At 37.7% G+C, this 12,283-nt stretch overlaps 1 protein-coding gene across 3 annotated transcripts; it reads right to left on the bottom strand.

Moving 5' to 3' along the window:
• Positions 1 to 566: 566 nt before the first annotated feature.
• Positions 567 to 5,038, bottom strand: LOC121951842. 3 transcript variants are annotated; one of them, XM_042498332.1, is made up of 6 exons: positions 4,545 to 5,038; positions 4,003 to 4,284; positions 3,574 to 3,894; positions 2,414 to 2,509; positions 1,476 to 1,523; positions 567 to 962 (listed from the first exon to the last, which is right to left on the bottom strand). In XM_042498332.1, exons 1-6 carry the CDS (start codon positions 4,606 to 4,608, stop codon positions 682 to 684), a joined length of 1,092 nt encoding a protein of 363 aa, XP_042354266.1. In that variant the 5' UTR covers positions 4,609 to 5,038; the 3' UTR covers positions 567 to 681. The 3 variants fall into 3 exon arrangements, with proteins under 3 accessions (XP_042354266.1, XP_042354273.1, XP_042354278.1); XM_042498339.1 differs by having other exon boundaries at positions 4,629 to 5,038; XM_042498344.1 differs by having other exon boundaries at positions 4,003 to 4,211; positions 4,629 to 5,038.
• Between the last annotated feature and the right edge of the window lie 7,245 nt (positions 5,039 to 12,283).

Here is a 12,283-nt window from a genome sequence, read left to right as displayed (position 1 = left end):
TATTACTTTAATCTAAAATATATACATTTGATTTACAATGTTATTTTCACATTTAGTATTATCAACAATCAGAGGGCTACAATAAAACAGGTAATTCCATGACACAGCTGGAGTTTGTGTAAATAAAGTCACACTATGTAGTAGACCAGATAGTGGGTAGAGGGTGATTGCGGACACAGCCCATGATTTTATTTTTTTCATTGTAATATCCTTGCGAAAACTGCAAGTGAAACTTAAGTTCTTGCTCATATCGTTCCTTTAACCTTCCCTTTACATTCAGATGTTTTGTTGAGGATTTTTTACAGGGTGCGATACGAGAAAATCCTTAACCCTTTCACACCTGAGCAAACTGACTTGATTCCTTTCAAGAACTAGGGAAGAGGGACACGAGCAGCTTGAGAAGAAATGAGAGGAAAGTTAGCAAGAAATTATTAAAAAGTTACAAAACCACCCTGAAAATTAGGACACACAAAAATAAAAGACAACGAAAGAAAACAAAATTGAAAAACGAAAACAAACAGAAAAATAAAATGGAAAAAAGGTGCTTGAAAAATAAAAATAATTCTATAACTATTCTATAAAATATAGCTGTGGTAATATAAATATAATTTGTTGACATTTTTTTCTATGTTTTTTCAAACTTTAAAAAGTTAAATGAACTAAAATAAGTCAGGACTTGTCTCAGTGCTGCTGTGGCCTGTTGACAGTGGAATAGAAAGGGTCTTCAGGAAGTCTGGATGGGTGATTGACAGTTGAGTAGGTGGGACATTGGATGTTGTCCTTCACGGTAGAGTATGTGTCACCACTAGCTTCACCAGAGCTCTTGTGAAAGCTGATGGAGGAGTAATAGTGTGAGGGAGGGGGGCTTGTGGGAGCGTTGGCAGTGACATAAATTGATTTAAGTGCAGTTCCTGAGCCCGGCTTCTGAGGGAGCTCCTGTATCTCCTCATAGGGACGATCCTTCAGAGAGGGAGGAGAAACACAGGAGATAGTTCATCTAAAGGGCCTATCCAGTAATGACGTTGTTTATGTATATATGAAGTCCCAACAATTAACTCTAAACTTTACAAGCTCAAAAACAGCTGCTAGAATGGCTATAGACTCATTTAATAAGATTTTCCACAACTTTTCCTTTAGAGCGATGGCTTTTTGTCATTCAGACAAAGGTGACTTTTTTGTTAGTGCTTTATTGTCATTGTCCATCCTTGCTAGTAAACTAACAATCTAAGTTTAACTACCTAGAGATTGCATTAATTTGCCATACATCATGGAATAGAGTGAATTTGCCACAAGGAAATCATCTGCATCTAATCCTCTGGCTTCACACTTGTATGTATGTAAATACCAGTTGTTGTTCCACTAAATCTTGCAGTATAGATAGGCATACACACACACACACACACACACACACACACACACACACACACACACACACACACACACAATCAGTGTCATCTACACTAAATGTACACTCACCTTGTTCTGTGCTTTTCCATTTCTTGTGTTTTTCTTGCGCTGAAATCCTGTTGGAAACCAAAAAATGTTAAAAACAACAGGAAAGAAGACATGAAAAAGAGAGGAAGAGGAAGTGGATTCATTAAACGTCACTAGTCTGTCTCATTCACAACCAGGACCTACTGAACAACTGACACAGTGACACCTGTTGAAGTGTTTAACATTATGTTATGGGTTTATTTGCCTTTATTCACTGATGCAAAATGAAATGTGGGAAAGAGAGGGGGGATGACATGCAGCAAAGGCCATGGGTTGGAATCAAGCCTCGATCGCTGTGAAGGCGTCGGCACACTCCTCAGCTCACCAGGTGAGCTAGAGGATGCCCCAGTTAAAGTTTGTGTTATTTTAATCTGATTTTATGACCTGACTTCTGCATATTCCTAGGAATGAAGAAAACACTGAAAGCTGTACAAATATCATTTTAAAGAAAAGGTAGTCTAGACCTTTTTATTGTTTTTTATTAAAGTGTGTAGCCACTTTTGTGTTAGGGCTTTATTTGGATGTCAGTTTTCATTTAAGGTATACAATACAATAATCACATTGTTGTGCCCAGTGAAAACACACACACACACACACACACACACACACATATCACTGCAGATACCAGTTCCGGTTTTAAGTCAGACATTTATTACTCAATCTATCATTAAAGGCAGAAGAGCGACATAATAGCTATTTTTGGAAGTATCGACAAAAGACTCACAATGAATGTGCAGAGCAGAGCACGCTCTGTAGTGTGAAACTTGTTCTTTCATGTTCATTTCAGACTAATAACACTTGTATTTCTATTTATTTATTTTACAATTGGTCTGTAATATTTGAATTTGAGTATTTGAATACGGAAATGACTTAAAATACCCATCCCTAATCAGTGTATGTGTTAAAAAAATTCTCTTACCCATGTAGAGGAGAACTAACATAAGCAGCAGCACAGCCACACAGATGACCACAGGGATGGTTACAGTTAACAAAGAGCCACCTGCAGGAGACCAAACTACACAACAAAAGGACAAACAACTTATTTTTAAACCATCATTAACACATAAAACTCATCCAGAACTGTCTGTGCTATGGAAATGAAGGGACTGGGTTGATGGACCAGCTGTTATTGGTGAGATACTAGAAGGTTTTGAAGTAGTGGGGCATATCATATAATATCACATATATTTGGGTACTATAATTGATAACATGCTGATATTCGATGAGCACCACAATGACCGCACTTGTTTGGAAACCCAACTGGTTTGGGGTGTGCACCAACCTTACACTCTTCTACAGCTAACGTAGAGGTGGGCGATATATCGAATATCCCCCATGTATTGTGGCTTGTTCCATGTGCTTTATATAAAATGACTATATTGTGAACATCGACTATAACTTGTCATGTCACTTTTATAAGCCGCCGTGTTATGATTCTCTTGCTCTCTCCTGAAGCTCTCTAGCTCTCACAGGCACACACACAAAGCAGAGCGGCAGACCGTGACTGTTAAGTCACATTTTGCAACCATTGAGCACTATTTGGATTTGTGAATACCATTTATATATGAACTTGAGAACTCTTTGTTGCTCACACACAGTAAATGAATCCTCACGATTAAAAGCGTTGTTTATGTGTCTGCTAACGCTAACATCAAACTGTTGACCAGAATGTGAAAATACTCATCTGCAAGTAAAAGTCCTGCATTCAAAACCTGATTGAAGTAAAAGTAGGTATGTAAGTGTTGTTAGCAAAATATACTCCTCATACTGGAATTATTAGATTAATGCAGTGAAAAGTTGTCTGTCTGTGTTTTACTATTGTATCTGATGTTTTTGGATTAATTTTACTGCTGCATTGATGTTGCGTTCTGCTGTTATAGATGCTGGATGTTAAAAGGTTGTGCTCATTTGAGCTCCTTTATATACTGTTTGGTAGTTTAGTCTACATAGATGCATCCTATTTTCTAAGATCATCACATTTCTATAGCGCTGCTGTTGTCCTTTGTGAAAAGGAAAGTTGATGTTAAATCTTAACAAAAGTCAGACTACCTCTAATCCATCAATAATGCGAACACTCACCGACAGTCATCTGAAGTTTGTGGAATGAGATGTTCTTTTTTGGGTTAATGCTTTCTCCTCCACACCAGTATGTCCCAGTGTCTTCTCTTCTTACATTTACCACTGTAATGGTGATATTTCTATTCACTCTGCCATCCGTTATGAAAAACCTCCCAGTGTTTGGTGTTGCTTTGTTGGGTGGTAAGGTATCTGCGAGAGTATCACATGTAGATGGGTCTTCTCCCTTACAGATGAATATGGTTTTATAAGTGCCTTTTGGATATTGGTACCAGTATGTGAGATTCTGTCCAATAGTTGTAGACTTTGTTAAGATAGGAATATCTGTAGACAGACAGACAGCATTGACCACATTTAACAACATATTTCAGAGATACCTTGGTTCTCTTATAAGTAAATCAAACCTAAAAGTGCTGAATTTTTGTTTCTTACCGTTAACTGCCAGTTGTATTCTCCCTAGTCCAGCTCTGTAATGGCCTTTATCTGATTTCACTCCACACCAGTAGACACCAGCATGCTGTGAGGACACATTACTGATGGACATGCTGAGAGTATGAGACGGTTTTGTTGATAAAACTTCCTCACAGACTGAACCGTTCTGTTTGCAGAAAAACTTGACTCTGGTTTCTTGCCTGCGTCCGCTGTAATCACATGTAATGTTGGTTTTAGCTGTTTTGTACGTTGTGTGATTCAGTGGTTCCTGGCAGTTGTCATCTGCAAATATAAACAAAAAGTAAAATCTATTAAGTCTGTCCTTTTGTCATGACTTGTTGTGTTTGCTTGACAGCAAATGTATTTTGGTTAGTTATGAGGTGATGACTTGAACTAGAAAAGCACTTGACTAAAAGTTGAATTTTCTGTCCAAGTTTGCACTATTCCTTTGTTCTTTGAGTGTGTTGTTACTCTTTAACACGGTTTCAAAACATTTTAACAAAGAACATGAGAGATAGTAATAAAAAAGATTGATTTCTTACCAACTGTCAGTGTTACTTTATGCTCTTCTGCATCGGAGTCAGATTCTTCGTAAAATTTACACATGTAATCCCCAAAGTCCTCACCTTCAAGTTGTTTGATGGCCACTGTGAGATTTTTATTTCCTGTATCATGGAACAGGGAAATGTTGCCTCTGTTTTCCCAATCATTCTTTTTGGAGGTTCCCGTGGTTCTTCCTCTGGGATTAACCACATCAACCCTTTTATATTTCTCATCTTTGTCAGGATAATTGCAGGTGAATTCAACCCATCCATTTGCACATCCCTTTACTTTCGATTGGGCTGCACAGACTGTAAAACGGAGAGAAAAGTTCACATCCAGTCTCAGAGCTTTATCAACAAAAGCTGTCTGTCTGGATCATGCTGGGAAACACACTTTTAGGATTAATGACTGGAATGAAAAAGAAATCTGACTTTGTACTTCACAGGGTTTCTGCTAGGAGTGGAAATCACAAGTTTTATTACAATACAATTTGTTCATTCTTTGGACTCGATTTGCTATTTTTAAGTCAGAGTCGATATGATTTCAATTAGATGAATGACAGATGCTCAAAACATTAGCAGGTTTATTTCTGTTGCAGCCACCACACTGGCCATTATTTCCAATCCAAAGGCACGTAGGCGTGTTATGGAGCAATAATGGAAAGGCGAGCCCCTTAAACGTGGGAGCGACCACGTATGAGGGATTTCTGAGAGCTGATAGTTCACGATTTCACGGAGGAATTGTGGATTCAAAACTTCCAGATGATTCCAGCCCACTTTTGAATAATTATGTGATCAATAACAGCTCTTGTAGCTCCTGTTGCATCACGAGGGAGCCAGTTCCTACTGACAAGCACATAGACATAACATTATGAAACCTACAAAAGCCAAAAAAGTCTTTCCATTGCGTTTTTTGATTTTTTTTTTTGCTTAATTTTAACATAATTAATTTCATTTATCCATGTTTTAATTTCTTCTTGTCAAGATAAGATAAAGTATGTGAAAGTCCAGAATTCTGTGGTCCAAATTGTTAAACCAAGCACTGAACCTGATGCTGTCTTTTCACTTCATACTTGCACTTACCTTTTAGTAAAATGTCTATTGACCTGACCGACTTTAATAACCATAAACCTAGTTCTGCATTTACTTCCCTTCACACCTGCAATGCTTAAATAAGAAAACAATTTATCTAAAAATCAGTCTTAAATTTGGTCAAAAAATATCTAGAAAATGTTGTAAAAAGCATTAGTTTTAGGTGTCTGATGCCTGTAGACGCCCAAAGTGTTCTATTGCACTACAGTATTTTGCTTTAAGATTTATACTCTCAAAACAAGTAGCTCAAACACGAGCACAGAATTTGTTTAAAATTGTTTATTAATTTTCATTGTAATATTTTTTTACCTGTCATCAGTGAGAGGAGAAGCAGAAGAAATGTCTTCATTATGTTCATGTCGATGCTGTGGTTCTCTGTCAGATTATTAAACTCCAGCTGGTTACTTCAGTTTCCTCTCCTCTGTGTGTCTCTACAGTGTTTATCAAATTACTGTTGTGTGTAACCTAAAAACCCCACCTCTTTGTCTATTCTTCCGTTTTTTCTACTTCATTCTCTAAATTACATTTCCTTCCTCAGCGTACCTTGCGTCTTTGCATTGACAGTTAACTTGAAATAAGAGAAAAACACAATCTGAATGAAGGCCCCTCACATAAACAGTGTGTTAGAAATTGCAGAATAGAAGTTTAATACAAAGTGTCATCATTGTTCATTATCAGATTAAATAAGTAAATAAAAAATCCTTACAAAAACCAGTGACTCAGGGAATAAAATGACAAATGGAATCAAGAGGTTGTAATAATCCAAAAAGGGGAAGTTGGGGATTTCAGCATAGTGAATGAGATGTCAGTCTTTTTAAACCATGAGCTGTTGTGATGATACAAGTATGACTATAAAAATGATAGTAATCATGAAACATCCCTTACTGCCTGTGAGCATGTTACAGCATTGCCTCATCAAGCTTGCAAGCTATGAGAAGCCGGCAGGATGTGACTCAGAGTGAATTTCCACAACACCACAAAACCACAAAAACTGCTGTTGTTGAGGTGGTATCTAATACTTATGTTGAAGTGCTTTGTAAAATATGATATTTAAGTATTTTAAATTAACTCATTTGTAATATTTTCACATGGCTGTGTGTCATTTTACTTATCGCAATCACATGCCTTTGTAGTACATGTTAAAGCAGTAGTGTAACATGTTTGGCATTTTCACCTTCAATGGACATTTGATAGTAGAGAGTGAAGACCCCAGGCTTGAGTCTAGCCCGAAGGTCTTGTGTTTTTAGCTAGTCTACTTATGGGTCCAGACAATGTAAATTTAGTCGTCAGTTTTTAAAAAAAAGAAAAGAAAAAAAAACTGCCAACTAACCACAGGGCAAGATTATGTAAAATTTGACCAAACTGTTGAAACTTTAAGAGCTTGTCATTAAAAAGCTGCTGTCATGTAATCTTCACATGTGGTGTCTTCCTGTTGGTAACTTTACATTTATTTTCTGTATCTGTCAGCAGATTACCATACAGATTTCACAAAACTTAAGTGATATTTTCGAAAACGTAATTGCGAGATGACTACGTTTCCATCGAGTGATGTATATGACTTCTCCTCTCGTGATAACATTCCAAGAAGCATGGTGATGGATGATGAAAACATTAGCAGGTTTATTTCTATTGCAGCCACTGCACTAGCTGTCATTGTTTTCAATGGAAAGGGAAGTAGGCATTAATGGAAAGGCGAGCCCCTTATGCATGGAAATTTCTGGGAGCTGATAGTCCATGATTATGAGAGGAATTGTGGATTCAAGACTTTCAGATTAGGCTCTCAACTTTCTCAGAGTTATGTGATGTAATAACAGCTCTTGTAGCTCCTGCTGCATCATGCGGGAGCCAGTTCCTACCAACAAGCATATAGCATCATGTGACCTATAAAAGCTTTAAAAAGTGTTTCCATGGCAGTTTTGCAAAATATGGCTTTTTTTGAGTTGCCTGAAATACCACCTTATGCGAGTGTAAAAACGCTGTTGCGATAAATGGGAGGGTTTTTTTGTTGTTGTTTTTTAATTGACATATTTCCATCAGGTGTATTTTATATTCACAATTTAAATGTGCACAATTTGAGGGTTAATGGAAACCCACTTTGTGTCACATGGGTTTTGCCTCTGCCGTGCCCCTTTAGGCTGCAGCCTTGAGTTTTTTCATTCCAAAAAGAAAAGTGAATGTTTCAGACAGAACAATAATCTGAGCCTGTCAGTGGCAAAAACAAATATGTTGCATGCTGTTTTGGTGCTGTCGGCTGCAGTGATCTAGCTTAATAGTAGAGTTTCCTTAACTGTCATTCCCCATTATGTGAGTATCAGTAAGTCCCCACACTGACCTCCACACACACCAGCAGATTCAATTGATTGTGTCGAAACATACATTTTAAGGCCGTCTCTCAAAACCAATAGCACCGATCATTTTTTCCTGACAGTCCTCTCTGGGTATCTTGGCTGTGCTGATGGGGAGGGACACCCACCTCATTTCACAGAACCCTAATGTGTTTTGGCCAATGCCGTAGGTTTGCAGGACGATAACGTTTGTCATCTTTTCCAAGTGAAACATAGAACAAGAGTGAAAGTGTGTTCGCGATCGGAGGGACTGCCAGCCAATCTGGAAAGAAAACACAGATAAGATAGAGATTTTATGTGTTTTCGGGGTCTGAAGAGCAAATACAAGGGCGCAAACACACATATGCAGAGCTGATTGGTGTTTATAAAGACTCTGGCTGTGATTAATGGTGATTTATTATTTATTTACAACTTGCTGGTGAGAAGAACATTGAGTGAAACTCTTGGCTGGATTGACGAACTGCAGACTATTAAGAGGATAGAAACCCCAGATGTGATTTTTGCAGTGGATTATATTGGTTTTGTTTGCTGGATTTGGTAGATTTTTTATGCCATGAAAGCATCTTAAACTTCATTCTCACCTGGCATTAACATGTCCTCATTGATGTATTTTATTTAAGTTTTTTGGGGGGGGCTTTTGCCTTTATTAGAGAGGACAGCTTAAGCATGAAAGGAGGGAGAGGGGATGACATGCATCAAAGGGCCAAGGCCGGAATCGAACCTGCGACTGCTGTGTTGAGAATGTAGCCTCTGTACGTGGGGCGCCCCATCAACCAAGCTTCTGGACATCCCACATGTCCTCATTGACGATGTTTAAATATATGTCCACAGTTGTGAATATACATTCAGATATTGTATCCTAAGTTTAAATGCATTGCTCATTTTTGGACACATATGCTATCGATAGATAGAGTATTTTCCAATTCAAGCCTCTAATTCTGATTCATTGATTCACTGAACAAATAATCAAGCCATGAATTGATTAATAAAATAATTGTTTGTTGTGCTACATTGAGTATTTGCTTCATGGTTCATCTGAGCCACAGTCAATCATGGCTGCAGAGCAAAGGTGTATTGGGCAAGTTTGTACTTCTGTATAAGCATGTGAACCACAGTTGTGAACCTGTTGTGTTAAAGAGCGAAGGAGCTAGACTGTGAAGTTTGATTGATGAGGGTTAATGTTACCCTGCAGTGAGGGGAGCTGGAGAGTGTTTACTTAAGGGTTTAAAAGCCTGTCAGTAACCACCGGCTGCAGGGTGTCCTCCTGGTCTAAACTCAGCCTCTGATTGGCCCAAAACAAGGACAGATACTCTGCGGCTGATTTGTGATGCAATCCATCCTCTTTAAAATAAATAATCCTGCAATTTAACTCTCATTGATGTTATATTTTACTTCTGAAATGCCACAAAAGTAGGTAGATAAACTTGCCTTTTAATGCCATTAACTTACAGAATTACCTTGTTAATCTTCATAGCTGCTCTTATCTGGTTTTGAATTACTTTTGTGATACAGTTAGAATGAAGCAGATAATACAGTATAAACATGATCATCACTAATGGTGGGAAATCTCCCTCCATTAACGCCAAGTCTTTGTGAAGATACAACTGCAGTGAATTCCCCTTTTTAAAGTAATGATATGTTTTCACTCCCTGAAAGCATTCCTGTCTCCTTTTCTTTCCCCACACAGAAACACTTGACAAGGAGATTAGTTTACATGCTACTGTGTGTAAACTTTGAGACATTTCATTAAATAATACATTATCATCTCTCAATGAAACACAGAAAAAGCCTGACCCCTGTAGCTGATGTTTGAGCCAGAAATGTGTGTGTTGATGAGTTCTCTGTGAAATCATCGCTAAACTTTACGATTTATCACTGTTTAATGTTCAGTGCTTTTCTGCAGATGGTTTGTGGAGGAAAAACATTTGAGATATCCCTACTTTCCCTCAGCCTGCCTGTTGTTGTTCTGCTACTGTACATTTTTTTCTAACGTTTCCCAGAATGCTTTGTGCTTAACCCCAGGGAAACATGAACTTTAATGATCACTTGTATTCAGTCCTGCCTAATTTTTAACTTTCAAGAAGTTTTTACAATAATGCACATCTAGTCCTACTTTTATGATTAAGAAGAAAACATTTTTTTATCAACTTTATTCATTTAGGAAGTTACTTCTGTCTCTAGCATGGGCTATTTCTCCCCTCAAATGTTTCCAGAAACATGGTTATCTTACTGTTCTTATGTAAAACAAGATCAATTCTTTCCGTCTGGCAGCCATGTTGTTTTTCGGACAAGCAACTCCAATTCATCACACACACGCAGGAGTGGTTGTTTGGTTCAGTACATTCTGGTCTACCTTCTCTATTTTCTCTGGGCATGAAGCACCATTTTCAAAAGTGTAGCATCTTTCTGTTTTATAGACAGCACAGTTAATATCTCAAAACTTTCAGAAGTATGCACTCAACGTTAACTACGCCATCAGCAGACCGGCTGCTGGTTATAGTTTAGTGAATCAGCTGATGTCTCCTACTGTAAACGGTGCTGCAGAACGAGAAGCGCTCAAGACGTCAGGTTTTGCCGTGTGTGAGAGACACAGACAGTGCAGGTTCAGCGAGCAGCAGAACAGTGTGTCACGTGGCAGAGACACTAAGCATAATTCAGTACATGACTGTGACATTGAGATATAAAAAAAACAAAAAAAACCTAACTGTCGAATATTCGTATTTAACGGCCAAGTCTGATTCGACTGACATAATTCTGAGTCGCAAACAGCCCTTCTTGCTCTCAATAGCGGCTGCAGCTGAGGTTCAGGGGTTAAGATATTCTTATTATTATTATTATGATTTTTTTCTAAGATTATTTTTTGGCCTTTGCCTTTATTCGAAATAGGAGAGCTTAAGAGTGAAAGGGGAGAGAGAGAAGGAATGACATGCAGGAAAGAGCCACAGGTTGGAGTCAAACCCACAGCCGCTGCAGCGAGAACACTGCCTCTGTACATGGGGCTACTGGGTGCCCCGGGTTACAATATGAATGAAAGAAAATTTAACAGCAATGTCGGCCAAAGGATGAAGTTCATTCATATAGTCGTGCATATGATCCATCATTCAGTATCTCATAATTTGTTTATAAACTTAATTATTTATTACAACTAATGGACAGCTTTTCAGTTGTAATACTAAATGTTGAATATGACTCTGAACTATGATTGTAAGCTCTTTTTTCTCTTCTTTCGTTGGCCACAGTGAGGTCAGAGGTCACGGTCAGTCACAGATTATTGGCGCTGTAGCTTGAACTAATCAAAATGCCTTGTTTTTAACATGACTTAACATAACTTGAAGAGAATCCTGTGTGAAACTTTACTACACAAATAAAGCTCTGCCAGTGTGCCGGCTTTGGTTTATTTGTGTTTAATAATATTTGTCAGTTTCACCCTAATGCTGCTTAGCAACATCATTTCCTTGAAGTATTGAAAGAATCACTGATGCTTAATAAATATCAGAACCATTATAATGTCATGACTCTTTCAGATTTAAGGCTTTGTTTGGAGACATAAAATCTCCAGTCGACAGTTTGAGTGCTGCTCAGTTCATCTTTGAGCTGCTTCGTGCAAAATGAATCATAATGTCTTTTATCTTTTTCTCAACGTCAAAAAATCTCAAGAAACATGATTTAATGACCACAATGAAAGTCCAGAATTAGCACATACAATTTTCAAGATTAACACACAACAAAGAAAACATTTTAGCTCAGCTAGTTCGATAGAATTTCTTAAGTCCTCAAGCCCATCTGTTACTTTAAAACTCCTTGGAGTTACTGAGACAAAGTTTGTACCAAATTTGGTCAAAACCTTACTGCACTTCTTTATCTTGAAAGATTCTTCATGTTAAATATACTGAAAACTTATTGCCGCTTATTGTTTGCCCAAACTTAATCATTTACGGAGCAGTTTACCCAACTTTTTCATGACCATCAAAGAAATATTTCAATTTCAATTCTGTAATAGTTCAATATTACAAGGTTTGAACCTACAGGCATGATTCAGAGACCAGGCAGGTGAAGTTACAAGTTTAGTTGAACTTGTGGTTAGAGCTGCAACCATAATCGATAAATCAATTAGTTGTCAGCTGTTAAGTTAAAGACCAATTTATTTGATAATCTGATAATCACTCAAAATTCTCAGCTTTCTCATTCCTCTGTGACAGTAAACTGAATATCTTTTGGTTGTGGACAAAACAAGACATTCAGAGATGTTGTCTTGAGCTTTAGGAAACACTGATTGTCATTTTTCACCATTTTCTGACATTT

Source organism: Plectropomus leopardus, chromosome 2 (genome assembly GCF_008729295.1).
Source record: "Plectropomus leopardus isolate mb chromosome 2, YSFRI_Pleo_2.0, whole genome shotgun sequence".
Lineage (NCBI taxonomy): Eukaryota > Metazoa > Chordata > Actinopteri > Perciformes > Serranidae > Plectropomus > Plectropomus leopardus.
The sequence above is the reverse complement of the archived record's forward strand: the minus strand, read 5'-3'. Positions and strand labels throughout refer to the sequence as shown.

Excerpts from the sequence above, each read along its gene's own strand:
- LOC121951842 (XM_042498332.1), bottom strand. The coding sequence starts at position 4,608 with ATGTGTAAATTTTACGAAGAATCTGACTCCGATGCAGAAGAGCATAAA. Across the intron at positions 3,895-4,002 it reads AATACAACTGGCAGTTAACG|ATATTCCTATCTTAACAAAG; the intron begins GTAAGAAACAAA and ends GTCTGTCTACAG. Across the intron at positions 963-1,475 it reads TGGAAAAGCACAGAACAAGG|AGGATCGTCCCTATGAGGAG; the intron begins TGAGTGTACATT and ends CTCCCTCTCTGA.